Source organism: Misgurnus anguillicaudatus, chromosome 21 (assembly GCF_027580225.2).
Source record: "Misgurnus anguillicaudatus chromosome 21, ASM2758022v2, whole genome shotgun sequence".
Classification (NCBI taxonomy): domain Eukaryota; kingdom Metazoa; phylum Chordata; class Actinopteri; order Cypriniformes; family Cobitidae; genus Misgurnus; species Misgurnus anguillicaudatus.
Genome location: NC_073357.2, coordinates 53,931,619 through 53,952,500, shown reverse-complemented (window position 1 = coordinate 53,952,500; position 20,882 = coordinate 53,931,619). Strand labels below are relative to the sequence as shown.

The 20,882-nt window shown below is 36.4% G+C and overlaps 3 protein-coding genes across 6 annotated transcripts in view; 1 reads left to right on the top strand and 2 right to left on the bottom strand.

Moving 5' to 3' along the window:
* The window catches only part of swap70a (switching B cell complex subunit SWAP70a), a 17,160-nt gene extending 14,641 nt beyond the window's left edge, over positions 1-2,519 (bottom strand). Inside the window, exons 1-2 of one of the 2 annotated variants that reach the window (XM_073859383.1) lie at positions 2,270-2,519; positions 1,496-1,636 (exon numbers count right to left, since the gene is read on the bottom strand). In XM_073859383.1, the coding sequence (XP_073715484.1) occupies positions 1,496-1,636; positions 2,270-2,479 (351 nt within the window). In that variant the 5' untranslated portion in view covers positions 2,480-2,519. The remainder of the gene's footprint in view (positions 1-1,495; positions 1,637-2,269) is intronic. The other variant, XM_073859382.1, reaches the window with a different exon arrangement.
* A 1,748-nt stretch (positions 2,520-4,267) lies between these two features.
* znf143a (zinc finger protein 143a) lies at positions 4,268-15,433 on the bottom strand. 2 transcript variants are annotated; one of them, XM_055213416.2, is made up of 16 exons: positions 15,266-15,433; positions 14,643-14,745; positions 14,348-14,434; positions 14,130-14,213; positions 10,599-10,730; positions 10,304-10,497; positions 9,039-9,110; positions 8,833-8,946; positions 8,669-8,744; positions 8,161-8,286; positions 7,786-7,965; positions 7,389-7,616; positions 7,170-7,300; positions 4,892-5,023; positions 4,640-4,750; positions 4,268-4,541 (listed from the first exon to the last, which is right to left on the bottom strand). In XM_055213416.2, the coding sequence occupies exons 2-16, from the start codon at positions 14,737-14,739 to the stop codon at positions 4,458-4,460; spliced, it is 1,848 nt and encodes a 615-aa protein (XP_055069391.2). In that variant the 5' UTR covers positions 14,740-14,745; positions 15,266-15,433; the 3' UTR covers positions 4,268-4,457. The 2 variants fall into 2 exon arrangements, with proteins under 2 accessions (XP_055069391.2, XP_055069384.2); XM_055213409.2 differs by having other exon boundaries at positions 4,850-5,023; positions 15,266-15,432.
* Positions 15,434-15,849: 416 nt separating this feature from the next.
* pkd1l2b (polycystic kidney disease 1 like 2b) overlaps positions 15,850-20,882 on the top strand; it is a 31,395-nt gene continuing 26,362 nt past the window's right edge. The window contains exons 1-6 of one of the 2 annotated variants that reach the window (XM_073859381.1): positions 15,850-16,004; positions 17,078-17,335; positions 18,006-18,164; positions 18,657-18,845; positions 19,681-19,791; positions 20,041-20,096. In XM_073859381.1, the coding sequence (XP_073715482.1) occupies positions 18,116-18,164; positions 18,657-18,845; positions 19,681-19,791; positions 20,041-20,096 (405 nt within the window). In that variant the 5' untranslated portion in view covers positions 15,850-16,004; positions 17,078-17,335; positions 18,006-18,115. Of the gene's footprint in view, positions 16,005-16,946; positions 17,336-18,005; positions 18,165-18,656; positions 18,846-19,680; positions 19,792-20,040; positions 20,097-20,882 lie in introns of those variants that run through there. The other variant, XM_073859380.1, reaches the window with a different exon arrangement.

Here is a 20,882-nt window from a genome sequence, read left to right as displayed (position 1 = left end):
AGATTGTTTTATCCATTTGCTCACAATGCTGACACCAAGCTGTCATTGGGGCAGTACCCTTTAAAAGGTTCTTTATGTACTATTTAAGTACAGATGTGTATTCATTTGAAACAAATATGTATTAATATTTAGTATGTACCATTAACTGTGTTTTTGGTACCTTTATACTAATGGTAACAATCACAATATCTCAGTTCGGCTGAGCAATGAAAGACAAACAGAAAATGGGTGTTTATCCAGTATACTTTTAAAAGTAAAGGTTCCAGAAATTGGTTATACGTATTTGTATATTTAAAAGTTATACCACAGAGAGACTTTAAGCAAACAAATTGTAAAGTTATCTCAATTTTCACTATAGGAACAGAAAGAAAATATGATACACCTCATGTCATTTGAGTCATATGTCTGATATGGTCCCTGCTAAAACCTCTTAAAATATTTTAAACAGTCTTGTTCTTACTATGTATGCATTAGTTGTTACTTATACATTACTATTCTTTCAAGACAACATTTTTAATCGCAATTACCTAATACAGTAGGTCTAGAAAACAGATCTGGACATAATGGTCCACAAAAAAGAAACATCACATATCTGAGTCATGATAAGTCATGTTCCATAGGAAATAAATATCTGTTCTTAAAATCCACTTTTAAAAATAAAGGCACTAAAAAGGTCTTTTGCACACTCTTAATGTGTTAAAATAACAACATCTTGTGTTATTTTTAGAACAACACTCTTTGTGTTGTTTTAACACATCTTGTGATGCCATTTTTTTTCTGAAGACGGAATCAAAACGAAATAACACACAATGTGTTAAATAGGTCAACACAAAAAAATGTGTTAAAATTAACACATACTTTCTTAGAGTGCAGCAATGCCGTCTGCAAAACATTTCTGGTTCCCCAAGAAGTCTCCTAAAGAATTATTTGAGGAGCTCAGATGCAAAAGCCTCTAAACTCCATGATATTAACCGAATGCCATAAGGAAGTATTAAATGTTCATCAAATGCATTTCCTTCAAATTTCAGGTCATTTGCTAATTACTAATTTACAAGAAAACATGTCAGATGCACTTGGAGGGTTTTGCATCTGAGCCCTTCATTTCTTCAAGTCTGTGAACCTTTTGTGCAAATAATAAAAATCATATTTGCTAAACATTTCCAATGACAGATATCATGGGTGACTTGTGAATATATTTTGGGGTATTTTCCAAGTGACATCATCACTGCCATTAACCTCCTGCATTTTAGATTGCTTTCAGCTATTTGGGGTTAGGCAGAACCAATAAATATAATAACCAAATATTTTTCTTTGAACATGAAGCAGTGTAATTGTCCACGTTTGTGTACAATAGGTTCCAGTTACACAGAATAAAGTATTATGGTGCACACAACAACAAAAAAAGTGATGTTCACGTATGTGGGCACACCAGGTCTTAGGAGGTTAACCACATGTAAAACAAAGTATAAATGGGGTGAGAGACTAGATGTTTTACCTTACTAAGAATGAACGTGTTTAGGTAAGGCATGTAACCCTGAGTCGACACCGGTCCTTCATCATTATCTTTAAAATGTTCCTCCAGGGCTGAAGAGTTATGAGGGATGTTTAGTACGGTGCAGAGGTTGTGAGACAGCACCTTCAGACAAACAGACAGACAGACAGTTACATGTTGGTCTTCTTCAAAAATTGAGATAAAGATAGGTTTCTTAAAGGTCATCAATAAAATCTATAGGGATATTTAGTCATGAGAATTGCTCGCATCAGTGCATCTATCTGATGCAAGACTGATCAAGCATTATTCCTGTATCACAGTAAACAAATGAAGAAAAGCCCCTTTTCTTATTCTACTGAAAGTTTCTATTACAAAATTTATTTATGTAATTTGGACCTTTTCCAATAGGATTTAAGGATGTTTTAGTAGTTCCTATCTGCCAGATAACACACCACCAATAGGCATAACCGACACATTACCAGTAGAGAGAGACCCACAGATACCATTATAGTTTTTTTATTAACACCAATGCAATTCCAATTAAATCTATTGGAATTTCAATTGTTTGTTGATATTTTATAGACACGTCAAAATAGTAAGCTTAATAAACTAATTCAACATCTTTAAACCTTTATAAATTGGATAATATAGACTGGTTTCATTTAAAACCGGACCAACGACTTGCGCATAAACATTCGCTCGCGCCCTAACTTACACGGAAACGCAACAGGTGCACACGTTATGATTTCTTCATAGTTTTTTTTTTATTTTGCTCACCTTTAGCTGGGATTTGGATACTTTGCCGTTGTGGTCCATATCCAGGGCGGTGAAGGCGTGCCATATGGGTTTGAGTATTTCTTCCCGGGATAGCATGATAAATGCGGTGAACACCTCAGGGCGCTTGTTGAAGTGATCTGAACTGAACGCGCATCTACAGTAACACACGCGCTGAACACGAGTCACGTGACTCACCGTCATAGCACTCATATACACAACACATTTTTGTGATTAAATAAATTCATAGAAATCGAACAAAATGAACCTGTTTATCTTCTTCGTGTTCTTTGTGTCAATTACTGGAATGAACCATCAGCTGTTTACCATTAAAACTAAAACAAAATGTAGTATGTTTTTGTATTCCAGTAAAAGTGAATGCTTTTGCAAGTGATCTACAATTTGCTGAAAGCCAACACATTACCAGCTGACCCACAGAGACCACTATATTTTCCATTAAAACCAATACATTTCCTATTATAACCATTAAATCCTTTAGAATTGGCCTATTGTTTTTCAGCAGGGTTATAAAATATTTTAATGCATGTATTTTTTTCACGTGGATATCACTGTAAAATGTAGAAGCTTTTTTATGCTGTTGACATGTTTATGTGTTATTTTTAAAGTATGATGTATTAAATTCTTTCTGATTTTGTTTAATGTTAGGTTGGTTCAGGGCTACCAATGCACCTGCTGTGTAGATCTGTGCAAGGACGACACAGAATTTCACATCTCAGCTAAGACATAATATGAATAAATGGTTATTATGTCAATGTTATCAGTTATCAGATACCAGTTATAAAACAGTCTGGGAGCTATTAAAAAAGACATTTCACAAGACTTTTTTTAAGATGTCAAATAACTCTTTCGTGTCTCCAGTGTATGCATGTGAAGTTTTAGCTCAAGTGCCATATAGATAATTTATTATAGCATGTTAAAATTGTAACTTTGTAGGTGTGAGCAAAAATGTGCTGTTCTTGGATGTATCCTTTTAAATGCAAATGAGCTGATATCTGCACTAAATGCCAGTGCAGTGGTTGGATAGTGCAGATTAAGTGGCTGTATTATCCCCTTCTGACATCACAAGGGGAGTCAAATTTCAATTACCTATTTTTTCACATGCTGGCAGAAAATGGTTACTGGGTTGTTCCCTTTCACGTTTACAAGCACTGGGGACCCAATTATAGCACTTAAACATGAAAAAAGTTGGATTTTCATGATATGTACCCTTTAAAATTAAGTACTATAATTATATTAGGCTCCATCTCCTAAAACAAAGCCTTTTGAAAAAAAAGCTTTGTAAAAACTGATACGAATCATCTGCAGATTCATCAGATGAATCTTTGGTCACCTTGAACAACCAATAAACAATGTCGTAACCTGTAAAAAGAAAAGAATTAAGTAGTATATATATATATATATATCAGATAGTCATCTATAGTATAAAGCAATATGTAAATGACATGTGTATTGAATGCACCTGAAAAGGAAATAAACTTCATTGTACTGCACCGACAAGCATCTCCAGTAAGTGCCCGGGTAAAACTATGGCATGTATAGTATCTGTTCGGTAGTTTTCATAATCCTGAAATACAGGTCTGGTCAAAATCCTACTAAAAACAGCTCAAGATATGAAGTCAGAAGTATCATAGGAGGAAGTTTGTCTCAGTTAAACGATAACAAGGAAACATTTTCTCTCAAGTCACCTTACGAACAACACCCAAGTTCTTATAGTAAATGAGACTATAAGTTTGTGAGGGTTGCAAGTCAAGATTATCAGAGATTATTAAGGCAATTGAGAGTGATGAAACCAAACCAAATTTTCTATATTTCTACAATATTGTCAACTTTGTTGCGGTCTTCTGACAACCTGAGCAACAGTTGCACTATATTAAATTGTCATCACCATCCTAAACTCTAAAACATTAGCTGATATGTAGTTAAAAAAGCTTTACTCATATATTTAACATTGGGCATCACGGCAAACACAAACAAACCCACTGAATATTTTTGTTTTTTATTTAAAAAATGCAAAGAAGCTTCAGCCGTTCAGATATCTATATCAATGTGAACAAAATCTATAAGAAATGATTTCATAGTTCAACCCCTGCACAGCTCTGTGGCGAAAGGGCAATTACAAAAGCTTGTCATTTTTTCACTGAATCAAATACCGAGTCCCATCCGGAAGTGATTATTCGTCCAGCTCTTCTGTTTCCCCTCCATGTAAAGATGAAGCTATCCTCAGAGCCTCTTCCAATGACGTCTGCTCATTTAGCTGAAAGCCACAACAACAACAAAAAACGTTATAAATGAAAATACGGAGAAATATTAAGATGTTATTATAAATAGAAAGAGAGAAAATACTCCCTCTACCTGAACAGCAATCTGTGTGCCGTTAGAAGTAGCCAAAAGTGTAACGGGGCGAGCCGATAAAGCATCTTGCGCGTCGCTGGAAGATGCCAAATCTGACATCATAATGGTCATCTGTGAAAAATGTAAATGATCAGTTCACACAGACACATCTGCAGTATGAATACAACCGTTAATGAAAAGCCTAAAATGCTACAGTAGAAATAAATGTACTTGTTTGCTTCTCAAATTTCCAGTATCCAAAAGACTCCACACCTGTCCTTCAGTCCCATCCTCTGAGATCATAGTCACCGCATGAGCCTCAGCTGATGAGAGTAAAGATTCAGTGGGTGGGATGGTGATGACGCTGCCATCTTCTGTTACCATTGCGATTGTTTCTCCAATGGCCTGTTACAATCATAACAAATTAATTTGTCCATAAGTCCCTTTAAAAGTCAATCCTAAATCTTAAATGGTTTCTAAACACAAATGTAAGAAATGTATTCCTGAAACATGCCACAAAGACTATAAACTAAGTAGGGCTGCATAACAACTAATCGCAACTAATCGTTTGCAGAATAAAAGTATTTGTTTACATCATATATGTGTGTGTGTGTGTGTGTGTGTGTGTGTGTGTGTGCGTGCGTGCATGTATTGTGTATAATAATTATGTATATATATAAATACACACACATGCATGAACATATTTAAGAAATATTTACATGCGTATATACATTTTTATATTTATATATAATTAATATTATACATGAATATGAATACTTTATATATACAAATATTTTTTTCTTAAAATTTTACATGCATGTGTGTGTACTTATATATCTATAATTATTATATACAATACACACACACACATATACGATGTAAACAAAAAACGTTTATTCTGCAAACATTTAGTTGCGTTTACTGTACAGCGTCATTTCAGCAGACAGCGTACAAGTTTTCTAAGATTTTGATGAGTTTATTTATTTGCCAAATTTATTCAAATTTGGATGGGTGATTAATATAAAATTTTTCTGTGGTGTCACAAACTCTAATTGATGACGGGCCATTCAATTATTCGAAAATAATGCACACTCAAAATGCTTATGTGGCACGACGCAAAGCGAAGTGTCATTACACCGCAGGTGTGCATTATTTTTAATTAATTCAATGGACCGTCAATTATTCGGATTATACCACGGTTACAACAGACATTGCTCTGGTGATATCTGACAGGTCAGGTGCGTTTATAAAAAAAATACAACATGATCTCACAAAAAATCGTGTTATAGTCACGCAAAATTGTATTTATTTATCCGTGTCCATGGCACGAAATTCAGCTTTTTTGTGCCTTGAGCACGAATGTCTTTTTCGCACAAATTTCTATAAATAGTTTCTCGTCTCCATGGCATGACTTTCTTTTTTGTGTCATTTTATGTATTGTTTTCAAAATTTTTCCCCCTATTTTTAAATCATTGTTGCTTGGGGTTGGGGTTAGGATGTACTTTTATGTATTGGTTTCTACATGTTCTTCTTCCGCTTTTAAAACTATTCTCGCCTGGCGTTGGTCTTAGAGGTCGGGTTTGGATGTCTAATGCTGCATTTACACCAGCCGCTGTAGAGGCATCAAGCGCGAGTGATGTCAATGTGAAGACGCGTTAACGCGCGTCTGGAGGTCTTGCGGCGCAGATGAGGCGTTTGGCGCGGTAGACGCAATTTCGCCTCATTCATGCGAATGCCGCGGTACAAGCTAATGGTGCTTCTTGTGTATTTTGCGTTTGACGCGAATTTGCGGCTGCCCGCCCGGAGTCACTCAGCATGAAGGCTTGATATTGTCCGTGAGCAGTCACCTGGAGCTATACGACACAAGTTCTTATTTCTATAGAGACAGGAATAAAAAGGACCTCGCATGGAAGAGTGTCAGTGAGGACATTGGGCAACCTGGTAAGTGTTAATAGACATTTCACTTTTGAGTCACGTGACGTTTATCGACCGGCGCCGTATATTTTCCCCCTATAGTAAGGTGACTTAATACAAACCGGTAACTATCTCGATAAATGCACAATCAACATCAGCCAACCTGCAAACAGACCACCGCATAGCACTTGCCACTTTTTTGAATGCATTCAAACTGTTCAAGCGGCAAACTGGGCGCGGTAGACGCGATTTTGATGCCTGAAATGCAGTTGGTGTAAATGCAGCATAAAAATGTAACAATGTGATTTAAACCCCAAGTGACAATGGTAAAAAAGAGACAACGATGAAAAAAACAATACATAAAATGAAACGAAAAAGAAAGTCGTGCCATGGACACGAGAAACTATTTATAGAAATTCGTGAGAGAGTCACGAAATAGACATTCGTGCCCAAGGCACGAAAATAATAAATTAATAAAATTTTGTTTGACTATAACACGATTTGATTGAGATCAGTCTGAAAAAATTATGCATACCCGTGTAACATTTCTCAACCAATCAGAATAAAGCATTCAACAGCCCTGTGGTATAACGTTAAGTAATGTATGGCAATCATGCACAGGACTGTAAATGCAAACCTGCGTCGTTCCATCTTGTGCGATGAGCGTTACATGTTGCTGTTCATCTGAGAGTTCGGAGGTCATCTCAGTGTTGGAGTCCGTTTCATGTTCATGAAGGTTTTCGGTCATAGAAGGGTCATCTACAGCCTCTGAATGCAAAACCAATCCGATTTAACTCGTAAAACAAATGGATTCAAATTAATCTGATCTTAAAGGGTGTTTGTTTTTTAAACCAACCTGCAGGGGGCTCAAAATAGCCCAAAGACTCTTCTTCTATAGGCTCGGTGTCGATGTGCGCCGTGCGTTGATGCACGAGCAGCGTCGAAATCTGCTTGTATGTTTTTCCGCAGTCGTTGCACTTGTAGGGTTTGCAGAGAGTGTGCACGACGTTATGTTTGTATAGACTCGAGTACTCTGTAAATCGCTTGTCACACCCAGGGGCCGTGCACACGTATGGTCTCTCTCCTGCAAAAAGAAATTGAGGTTTAATATTTTGCAGTTACAATACAATTCAATTGGTGCTGCGGCTTAAAGTAAAATATGTGTTTGAGGAATCAAACTTTGAATGCATTCTGTACAGATGTCTGTGCATTTAAAATAGGATAAAGTATTTTGATAGTTTATATCAACACACCTGTATGGATCCGTATGTGGTTCTTGTAATTAGTTGCGCTGGCAAAGGCTCGATTGCAGCCTGGCTCCGTGCAATGATACGGCTTCTCACCCGTATGTGTGCGGACGTGAACCTTACAGATGTTTGAGGTACTGAAGGATCGCCCACAACCCGGGACAGGACACATGTATGGCTTCTCTCCTGAAAAGAACAGTGACCAACCGAGTCATTGCTAGCAATCCTTAAAAAAAGGTGGTACCACTGTATGTTGTTATCAAGATGGTAATACCACGGTACTTGTATATATTCTGTGGGACTGAACCTTTGCAATTTCCATATAGAACATAGACAGGGACATAATATTTAAGGAATGTGTTTATGACCCAAAGAAAGCACCTGTGTGAATTCTGGTGTGCTTTTGAAGGTCCCCTGAGGTCTTAAAAGTCTTTTTACAGTTCAACTCCTGACAGCAGTACGGTTTCTCTCCAGTGTGTGTCCTGATGTGACTTTTCAAGCCGTAACCTAAAAAATATGATGAAAAATTGTCTGAAATTAATGCAGTGTATACATGACCCTGCCTGTGAAAACCCAGCTAAATTAAATTTTTGATCCTTCATGATGTAAAGACCATTGTGAAAATATATATATATTTATATATTTAACGGTAAGGTCATGTCAAATATTTAAATAAATGTGAAATCAGTAAAGGAAATCAAACTTTGCTGCTCCAGATCTCGTTATTAGATTATGAGACTTTAGCCTGAATTTCACAAACAGAATCACGTATAGCCAGAGACATTATAAGGTGGTCAAATGGATCATTCATATTAAAATTAACAGTATAAAAAAGGTAAATATCATTGTTGATATTAGTATAAGTGTATGACTTGAAAAAGCCTTTCACCTGTTGCAAACTTTTTTCCACACCCAGGTAAATCACAGCAGTATGGCTTGTCGCCTGTATGTACTCTTTCATGTACCTTAAGAAACAAAATATGCACATGTAATAAATGTAATGCATTACATTTTAAGATTTACTTAATAGTTCAATTACAGAGTCACAATAACCTTAAGATGGTTTGCTGTGGTGTAAAGCTTTCCACATCCATCATAGCTACACCGAAAACATTTCTCCCCCGATTGCTGAATATTACGGCGAATTCCTTGACCCTGAAAAACAATCTAGCAGGAAGGAAGGACAAAAATGTTTCAATCTGATGACCGACTTAAAGTTTAGATAACGGCATGTTTACATTGGAAGGTCATTTTATCACCTGCATCTCCACAACACTGTTAGGATCATTTGTGATCAGCTCAGAGTTTGCGTAGGGGTCCATGTCTTCAATCTGCAAGATAAAAATCAAGAGTGGTCATTATATAAATGATTTAGAGTATAACCACATCTAAGGTAAATGTGTAATAATTAATACTGGGCAATTATGCTAAAAAATGCAAAACTAAATATGTGAACCTTGCACTGCAAAAAATTATTTTCAAAAAAAACTTTTTTTTTCTTGTTTTCAGTAAAAAATATCTAAAAATTCTCAAACTAAGATGCTGTCTCCCGATGAGCAAAACGACCCAAGAAAACAAGTCTAGTTTTTTGACCAAAAATAAAAAATTTAAGTGATTTTGTGCATAAAACCACCAAAAAATTTTGCTCATCAAGAAAAAGCATCTTAATTTAAGAATTTTTAGATATTTTTACTGAAAACAAGACAAAAATACTAAGAATTTGTTTTTTTGAAAATCAGGTAAGGGTATTTTTACACTGCAAAAAATGACTTTCTTACTTGTCTGGTTTTTATTAGAAATATCTAAAAATTCTTAAATCAAGATATATTTTCTTGATGAGCAAATGACATAAGAAAATAAGTCTAGTTTTTAGACAAAACATATCAAATTAAGTGAATTTTTGCTTAAAACAAGCAAAAAAATCTGCCAATGGAATAAGATTTTTTTCTTGAAATTACTTAATACAAGAAAAATACAGCAAAAATGTCTTATTTTATTGGCAGATTTTTTTGGTTGTTTTAAGCACAAATCACTTAAACTTGATATGTTTTGTCTATAAACTAGACTTATTTTCTTAAAGCATTTGCTCATAAAGAAAATACATGTTGATTTAAAAAATATATATATATTTCTACTGAAAACAAGACAAAAATACTAAGTAAGAAAGTCATTTTTTGCAGTGTAGCAATAGCCAAAAATACATTCTATGGGTCAAAATGATAATTTTATGCCAAAAATCATAAGGATATTAAGTAAAAAGCATGTTTCATGAAGATGTTTTGAAAATTTCCTCCATAAATATATCAAACATTTATTTATCATTAGTCAATGTGTTGCTATGGAATTCTAACAACTTTAAAGGCAGTTTTATCAATATTTAGATTTTTTGCACCTTCAGATTCCAGATTTTCAAATAGATTTTCAAATATCTTAGCCAAATTTGTCCTATTCAGTTATCACACTCATACCTGAACATGAATATTTACTACATCATCCAGCTCTAGACTTCATGTTTAAAGTGTACCTTGCTAGAGTACTGCTCCAGAGCATTAATCGTTTCTTGATCAATGGTTGCATCTGTTTGCAGATCTGACACCGTGCCATTCGTCTGGATGGCCAGAATGGTGTTGGGCTGCGAAACCTGCACTGCGTGCTGAATGTATGCAGTAGATCCGTCCTCCAACTGCACCGCCTGTAGGTTACTGGATTCATATGTTTCTGCAAATACGCCGAAGGCCAAAAAAGAAACAAAAAGTATGTTTAACAAAATCTAGGGGACTACCAAAAAATCGAATAGAAACTAAAAAAAGTTAAAATACCTTTTGGTGTGTGATGGATGTAAGCGGTAGTTCCATCCTCCAGCTGAACAGTCTGTCCGTCCTCCAGTCTTAAACTCTCATTACTAATAACATCACATACAGTTGAGGAGCCCATCCAGTTGTTTGATTCCTCTACAGACCATATAATACAGGTAAAAAAGAAGACAAGAATTATCTTCGTTTCTCATAGGCCATTTAAACAATTAAAGGCACAATATCATTTTTGCCACTAGAGGTCGCTAAATAACAACAATGGCGTAGCCTGATGACGGTGTGAAAGTGCACAAAACGATGGGAGTTGTAGCCTTTATTCAATGTCAAAAGGAATTTATCCGACAGGACTCCCAAATCATGTTCGTGGATGACATAATAACATTATAATGTAAGCCCACAGTGTGGCATGCTAGACGTGACAAGTACTACTTATGCATGCGGTACTGTGCAGATTGTTTATCGTATGACATCAAAGCATCACGAGAGCTACGCAATCATACTGCTTTTGAATCGTTCTCGTGGTACTTTGATGTCACACGCCGATCAGTCTGCACAGTCTAACACACCTATGGTTTCTAAACTGGAAACAGGAGTATAATCTGGACATAATGCCTGTGACAAGCAACCCTATGAACAGGGTTGGAGCGCTGGTTAAAACTGCAAATCCTCTGGATTCAAACATTGTAAAAAACATTTGGGATAATGCAAGTAAACATGTAAACAAAATATACAATGATAGCGATTTTAGGATATTTCAATGCATAATGTGCCTTTAACAAATTTCAGATTGCTTTTTGTGAATCTAGCACCAATTTGTTAAAGGGACACATTTTTCAGCTCCCCTAGAGTTAAACATTTGATTTTACCGTTTTTGAATCCATTTAGTCGTTCTCCGGGTCTGGCGGTACCACTTTTAGCATAGCTTAGCATAATCCATTGAATCTGATTAGACCATTAGCATCACGCCAACCAAAGAGTTTTCATATTTTTCCTCTTAGTACACGATGTAACTACAGAAGAGTCAAGTTTTAAATAGGAAAAATATTGAAACTCTTTGGTTATTTTTGAGCGTGATGCTAATGGTCTAATCGGATTCGGTGGATTGTGCTGGGCTATGCTGGGAGTGCTGGCGCCGGACTCGGAGATCGGCTGAATGGATTCCAAAACTGTAAATATAGCTGCAAGCAGCGATGGCGGGCCCTCGCACGTTTTTTTACCACTACACGGTGCTTCCGAGAAAACGATGCACGGTGGGCATGTGCATCAAGTGGGTAAATATCAGTGGACTATTTCATGTTGCTACTGATCCATTTAGGTACTGTAGGTAAAAGAAACCCCACATTTTAGACAAACGGGGGCGCTAGTGAGACACTAAATAGACACGCCTCTATCTGACGTTTTTGTCAATACTTAACAGCCAGAACTCTGATGTGTGTGCAAAATTTAAATTTAATAAGCACGCCAAGAGCCTTAAATATGCCTGAAATAAAAGTAAAGTTTGACGTGTTGCCATGGGAACAGCGTTCGAGATGTCAAAAATTCCTTCGCAATTTAGCATCTACAATGTCTCAGCATCATGCTGATCACTTTTGGTGTCAATCGCATGAATCCCATACGAGGAGTATTCAAACGTTCACAGCATGTAACTGTCAGTCTTAAATATGTATAAAAATGAAAGTAAAGTTTGACACGTTGCCATGGGAACAGCGTTTGAGATATCAAAAATCCCTTCGCAATTTAGCATCTACAATGTCTTGGCATCATGTTGACCACTTTTGGTGTCAATCGCATGAAAATCCTAGAAGGAGTATTTAAAAGAACATTGCATGCAACTGTCAAAAAAATCCACCTTTGTGACTGACACATTTCCTGGTGCCTGGTGGTGGCGCTATACCCGAGACTCACAATAGGCACATCGATGCGATCGGAATTTTCAGACGAACAAACACCCCGCATGTCATCACAATAAGACATTTTTTGCCTTAGATATTACACACTTCCTGTTTCTCCGATTTCGCCATGACTTTGTCGCTTCGCCATGGCAGAACCGTTTGAGATACCAAAAATCCCTTCGCAATTTAGTACAATGTGCGTCCGAGAAACGATGCACGGCGGGCAAGGGCATCAAGTGGGTAAAATATCAGTGGGCTATTTAATGTTGTTTCTGAGCCATTTGGGGACTGTAGGTAAAAGAAACCCCACATTTTAGACAAACAGGGGCACTAGTGAGCCACTTAAGAGACACGCCTTTATCTGACCTTTTTGTCAACACTTAACAGCCGAAAACTCTGATGTGTGTGCCAAATTTAAAGTTCAACTAAGCACGCCAAGAGCCTTAAACATGCCTGAAATTAAAGTAAAGTTTGACGCGTTGCCATGGGAACAGCGTTCGAGATGTCAAAAATTCCTTCGCAATTTATCATCTACAATGTCTCGGCATCATGTTGACCACTTCTCGTGTCAATCGCATGAAAATCCTAGGAGGAGTATTTAAAGGTTCACAGCATGTAACTGTCAGCCTTAAATATGTGTAAAAATGAAAGTAAAGTTTGATGCATTGCCATGGGAACAGTGTTCGAGATATCAAAAATCCCTTCGCAATTGATCATCTACAATGTCTCAACATCATGTTGACCACTTTTGGTGTCAATCGCAAGAATATTCTAGGAGGAGTATTTAAAAGAACATCGCATGCAACTGTCAAAAAAATCCACCTTTGTGACTGTCACACTTCCTGGCGCCTGGTGGTGGCGCTATACCCGGGAGTCACAATAGGCACATCGATGCGATCGGAATCTTCAGACGAACAAACACCCCGGGTGTCATCACAATAAGACATTTTTTGCCTTAGATATTAGACACTTCCTGTTTCTCTGATTTCGCCATGACTTTGTGGCTTCGCCATGGCAGAACCGTTCGAGATATCAAAAATCCCTTCGCAATTTAGCAAGAACAATGTCTCGACATCATGATCACCACGTTTGGTGTCAATCCCATGTATTCCCTCGGAGGAGTATTCAAAAGTTCACCCCATGCATTTTTTAAACAATCCAAAATGGCCGACTTCCTGTTGGGCGGAGCTAAAAGGTTAGAGTGCGAAAGTTGTTCAGGTCGATGAGATCTATATGCGTACCAACTTTCATGCATGTGCGAACATTTTTGCCCGATCTGTGCCCTAATGTTTGTTTTTGCATTACAGGGGGCGCTACAGAGCCCCCATGCCACGCCTGTGTTCCAGCCTTTGCCCAGACCTGATGGCCGACGACTCTGACGTCTGTGTCAAATTTCAAGAGTTTTCGAGTATGTTTAGGCACCCAAAGTGCCCAAAAGTGTTAAAAAAAAAAAATAATAATAATAATAAAAAAAATAATAATCCGAGCAAAAACAATAGGGCTTCGCACCTTTCGGTGCAGGCCATTCTGGCCTGCTCCTCGGTGCTCGGGCCCTAAAAATCAATTGTTTAACTCCAGGGGAGCCGGAAAATGAGCATACCTTCAAAAAAGCGGAGTGTCCCCTTAAGTGACATATAATAGAGACCTGCTTTTGGAACAGCAATGTGTTGGACATAAGCAGATGAACCATCTTCCAACTGGATCATCTGTCCTTCAACTATACCATTGTCTTGTGGAAAACAACGACAACCAGAAATCCATTAGCAGTCTATACTTAACTTCACTGCACTGACATAGAGCAATAAATCCTTTTACCTACATCTCTAAAGGCTTTATATTCATGAAGCACAGTGTTAAACATACCTTGTGGGTTGTGAGATATATACGCAGTGGAACCATCTGCTAAAGTCACAGCCTGCAAACTGACAGTGTCCATTCTCTGATCGCCGTCTGTATATTTAACATAAAAAAAATTATTAAGTACTGTAAGCACATCTCTTCCTTTCATAAAAATGGCAATGCTTTGAATAATTCATATGTAGGGCTGGGCAATATTGACCAAAATTCATATCTCAGTCATTTTGGGATTAATGGCGATGTAGCAGGTAATATCAGATCATACCAATACCACCCAGACCTACCTAAATGTAGTTGTTACCTGAAATCCCCACAGTTTCGGTTAAGCACAGGGTGACTTCTTGAGCATCTCCATCATGCTGGAAATCTGCTGCCTGGTTTATCTGAGCCAGCAGCATTGTGGCCTTAAAAAAATACCATATACGTCATGGTAAATGTCAACCATTTTACTATCATATATCACCTTTAAAAGTAATAATCGGGTCCACAAATCAAAAAGACTTTCTAATCATGACATTATCTTCATGACGTGCACCATTCTCCCATTTTATAATAACTTGTTATGTGTTTGTCGGTAGATTATGAAATTATAACGTCAACCATGTTACCATATTTTATAACATCAAACATCAGGATCTCTCATTTAACGTATGCGAGTCTTGACAAACTGAATTTAAAGCAGAAACACATGCTGTTAACTTGTCAGGATATCAAGTAGCCTAATAGTGTAACGTTAGATTTATGTCAAAAAAAAAGTGCAATGCGCGTTTGCATTAGCCGCACAGCGGATAGCTAATAATACACGGTTTAAACGCTTTACTGTTGCTGTACATGTGGTGTTTATGTAAATGTGAACCATAACAGGCAGAACACGATGCAGATGGCCTGATCTACTACAATACCGGATGTGTTTAAGAAACCCACCTTTCTAAACAGCCGAGATCTACCAGACACAGCGATGTCAGTCCACGGGATCAAATTATATGTTTAATATTTCCATACATCACCATTGTCTCTAACATCGTGAAATACAACAATCTATTTTGAATTGGCATATTTCTTCTGCGCTTTTAATATATGAACGCAAAAGCAGGAAAAGCTCAATTCTGCCCCCTGAAGGTGTGGAGGAATAATGTCGCGTTTACATTTTATTTTTTATGTAGCATAAACAACAAATGTATCTCCATACATACAGATGTTACCAAACACCGAAAGGAAAACGAAATTAAAAAAATATTGAGGCAAGGGTAATATAATCTTGCACACACTTTCTAAGAACTTTATTATAGCTTTAACATTTATGTCTTAAACATTTTAGAATAACAGTAAAGTAAATAAAACTAACACAGATAACCACAAAAGGATAACATTTGTAGTTTTAGGATGTTGGAGCACTGTGCGCATGCGCGGTGTGAGAGTTGCCTCAGTAAAGTTGCTTCATATGGCACGGTCTCCTGTCGGTTACTTTAGCGAGGTTGGTACAGTATTATAATAAAATGTACATTTAAAATGAAGGACAAGGACTATTTAATACATATTTAATAAAAACCGTTTGGGATTAAATAAGTAAATCATTTAAATCAGTTTCAAAGGTAGACGAATCACTCTTCCTGAATCGATTCTCTTCCATGAATCTCTTATACGATCTGAATCATTCGGACGGGTGAGATTTTCCTCATTTAGTTAAAAAGTTTTTCTGACATTTTTGGTTAAAAATAAACAAAACGCAACGTTAATAATAATTATTTTATCATGTAATTTGTCGGGAATCATAACGCATATGTGTAAAATAAATAAAACAGTAACTTGCAGTTTTATGTTTCCAACAGTGTTGAAGATAGAGAGGAAAAGCTAATTGCAGCTTTTAAAAGTAATATGATATTTAAGACATAGAGAACAAAAAAAGACCTGCTTATAAATACATGTACCTTAAGTAAATAAGTTGACCTCCTAAAAGGTAAACAGCATTAATAGTACAAAAAACAAGTAAAGTATAAAATACCATGCATGGCATTGCTATGTTTTTTATGTTTTGGACATTTTTGGTTGTGGTAGTACTTTGATAGTAAACTAAATATAATCACGGTACTACACAATTTTACCCAGAATATGTTTAAATTTGACCCAACAATAGGTTAAAGTAACCAAGCATTTTGAAAGAAAAAGTTTACATTTGATCTCTATTTAATCTTATCAATGTCTAGAAGAAATAATTTAGATATTAAAAGAGATCTCATCTGTGATTTTTCTTCTGTTTGGGGAGGACAAAACACAGAACATGGTTACATGTAGCAATCGATTATAATCTTGTAATTTGTAGTGTAACTACTTTCTCTAAACAAAAACGTTCATCATACCTTAGCTAATTTTTCTTTAGGGTAGTTTGCATCTTAGATAGCCAGATCTTTTGAGTAGGTAGCCTAACACAGCTTGTTAATGAACCAATGCAATATACGTCATTCTGTAGGTAAAGCATGTCTTCTTCATCTGAATGAAACATCACCTTTGTGTAAAGACATAATATGCATCCATTAGGCTATTACATTACAGGGCTTGGTTGCAAATCAATAGGAAGGATTTAACTGTCATGTGGCATGCTGACGTATTTTTGGCAGGGTTTGAAATCCTTTAAATAGAGAACATCCACAGGACCCCTTTAGTCTGGATGTAAAGCATTAAAGATGGGTGATAGACTATTCACTGTGCTAATTCTTATAATCTTTATTGTCATCTCAGCCTGTGGCCAAGCAGCTACTGGTGGTCTTTCCTGCCCAGAGCACCAACAGTCCTTCGAGAGCTCCTGCTATGAGTTTGTGGGTCTGCGGCATAATTTTTTAAGCGCTCAGGCATGGTGTGAAAGGAGCGGCGGGCACCTGGCTTTCATCCAGAACGATGAGACCCAGCAATTTCTCCAGAAACACCTGCAACCAGAGCAGAATTGGTGGATAGGACTAGCACCTTCTTTCAACAACATCACTTTGAAGTTTGGACAGGGTATACATTCTGTGGCAAAAGTAGTTTAATAAAACTGTATTAAACTAATAAGTGTTAACTGAGAATTTTTTTTCTGAGTTTGCAAAGATTAGCCAATATATAATCTTAGTATAAATATAAAGTTGACTAAATAATGGATTACCCTTATGAAAATTAACCATGTGTTTTGTGGTAAAAGTGTAGTAACTGTGTTTTTTTGTGTGTATTGATTACTATTGGCAAAACTTTGGTTTTACTACAGTAACTATGGTTTACTTATGCTTTCTTATTTTGTGGTAACTAGGGTTGCATAACGATTAATCGCGATTAATCTATTGCAGAAATATAAAGTATTTATATAAAAAATATACAAATGTATATACACATGTAAGCATTTCTTAAATATATACATGCATGTGTGTTTATTTATTTATAAAAAGTTATTATATACAGTACACACACATATATGATGTAAACAAAAACCTTTATTCTGCAATAGATTAATCGCGATTAATCGTTATGCAACCCTAGTGGTATCCATGACTTTGCTACATTAACCATCTTTTTTGGTTTTAACTGCAGTAAAATCATGGTTAATTTTCATAAGGGTAATGACACTTCTTGTCCCTAAAGAGCGATTGAAGAAATTTGCCTACATTTTGTAAGATGTCTCACACAGTTTTGTCTTCAGATGGCCTGAGCTGGCTGGATGGTTCTGATGTGATTTACTCAAACTGGATCCGTGAGCCAGTACTGGATACTGGTTGTGGCTACATTAGCACAGACTCTGGATCTCAATGGATGATGACAAGTAACTGTAGCCAGGAATTCTACTTCATTTGTGAGTTTGGTAAGTTTAACCCTTCACATTTGTATTTTGTAAAAAAGTATGTTCACCGTATGTTTGCCCATATCACAGATATTGTTTAGGAATGAATGCATATGTTTGCAGTATTTAAATTTATTGTTTAAATTGATGAACATAAATCAGGGGTTTTCAATCTGTGGGTCGGGACCCACTTGTGGGTTCACAATGGGATAAGGTGAGTCGTACAAAGTCGCTTTGCTACAATGTTTTTGATGAGATAAACAAAGGGTTAACTAATTGTCAACACATACAACCTGATTGTAAAGTGGTACCAGTAATTTTAACCCTGGAGAGCCTTAGCATCAATTAACATTGGCCAAATTTGACCCTTGGGTTCTCCAGGGTTAAGGGGACATGTTCTGTCTTTACAGGTGACAGTTTTAACAGTTTTTAAAATCACAGTGTTTTCTATATATTGTTTTAAAATGAAACCATGTTTAATTGTTATCTATTTTGTCTTTTATATATTTATAGAAACCGGTCGCTATCTGTCCTGTATGAATCACAGTCCTTTCCTTCAGTGTGGCTCAAATGAAGTAATAGAGATTCAGCAGAGCTTCTATGGCAGGACGACCCCACACTACTGCAGGAGAAACATCTCAGCCCCTCTGACATCATCACAGGAACAGTGTGGCTGGACCAATGTGCTGGATTTAGTTGCAGGTACAAGACAATAACATTATTAAAAAGAACAACTATGGTTATATGAAATTGTACTTTGTCATACCCCAGAAAATATAAAATGAACATAGTACATCACTTTGAGTAATCTGAGAGTCTAATGAGTCCCAACGATACCACGCTATGAAAGAAAGTACTGAAAATGCTTTTGAATGAATGGTTTTTCCAATTCAAGCTGTTGACTTTGAATGCAGAACAAACAGTATATAATATCTACAATGTAAATAAAGCTTCTGAGAGCTTTATTATTTTTACTTTCAAATGTATTATATTACACCAACAGTGGAAAAGTGAGAAAACAAAGGGCTCTTGATACAAAAGACCATTGTAGTCATATTTCAATACTAATGGGCCTGCTAAAGTCTCATAGTTAGGTAAATCCTAACCCTTACATGTAATAAATATTTATAAAGGATCCTTACATTTCTATAGATGTTTCTGTTTACATATTGCTGTAATGTGTTTTACTATTGTCAGTGTGGCTTAGTGCTCCATCTCATTAATGTTGTTTTGACTGGCTGAATACCGTTTTAACTGGTTATAGCAGTGGTTCTCGAATGTGTGCCTCCCACCCATGTATGGTGCATCCTTACATCTCCCCCACAAAGAAAATGTATGACATAAAACATTACAAAATGTACAATTTGAATTAAACAAAATTAATTAAATTATACAATGTAATGTTGGTTAGTAACCCTATTTATCTAAGGTTTAAATACACAGAATTTATGATAAATTAATGTATTTTATAAAATGTCATTAAACTGGGGCCCCATGTAGTATTGAATAGTAATAATGAGGTTTGTTGTCCTCTTAGAGAACTGCAATGGACGACAGGTTTGCCGGGCTATAACAGATGCATCCTCTTTTGGAGAGCCATGTCCCACACTTGGAAGTTACTTACTGGTGGAATACGACTGCAAAGACGGTAAAAGATTTTATTTTCTATGAAAGTTTTTGTATTCATATTCCCTAATGAGAAATCTACCCAGCAACGTTTAATATTCGTCCAAACACAGCCTAGACGTCTAGGTTAAAACAAGGAAAATTTGGGCTGTCAGTTAAAATTTAATAGACATCTAACCACAGCACAGAAATAAAATAAATAAAACCTATACATCCTGTATTTAAGACCTGTAACTTCTATTTAAACTAATAAATATTTTGTGTTACATAGCATACAGTGTAAATGGAAGATCTGCAGTTGATGGTGAAGAAGATTCTTCATATAAGGTGATCAAATCAAAATTCATTTACTGTAGATAAGACCTGTTTGTAAAGTTGGAAATTTAAAAGCGTGAATCAAACAATAGGTGCTCTTTAAACTGAAGGTGTACATATAAACAAAAACAGAGTTTATAATAATATTGTTTTCCTCATTACTCTGCTCAAAACCAATAATAGAGTACGTACGCATGTTCTTAAGAGAGTCACATATTTAAACCAAGTTTATTTTTTATGGTGGAGAAGTTTTTTTAGATAATGTGATCAAATCTAAATTAATTTATCTTTAAAATGAGCTGAGACCTGTTTAATTTTTTTGCCACATTTAAGATGTGGGTTCACACCAGACGTGAGTTCAACGATTTGCGCGAGTAGATAACATACAAAGTCCATGCAAAGATGCGATTCAGACGCGTCATTGCGTGGGGCGATGCAAATGACGCGATGTGAACGTTGTGTTTGCCGCGAAACACGCGCTATTCACCTCAAACGTGTCTTCGCCCAAGTTGAAATATTCAACTAGAGCAAAAAATTAGCATGACACGAAGTTAAATACGGCGAGTAATCTAGAGCGAGTTATGCTTTGTAGGCTACTCACCAAAAGCGGGGCATCCCATTACTCGCTCTAGATTACTCGCGGGATTTAACTTTGTGTCATGCAAACTTGAGCGAATACGCGTTTGAGGTGAATAGTGCGTGTTTTCGCGGCAAACACGCCGCCAATATCTGATCGCGTCTTTGCATTGACTTTGTATGTAATCTACTGGCGCAAATCGTTGAATTCGCATCTGGTGT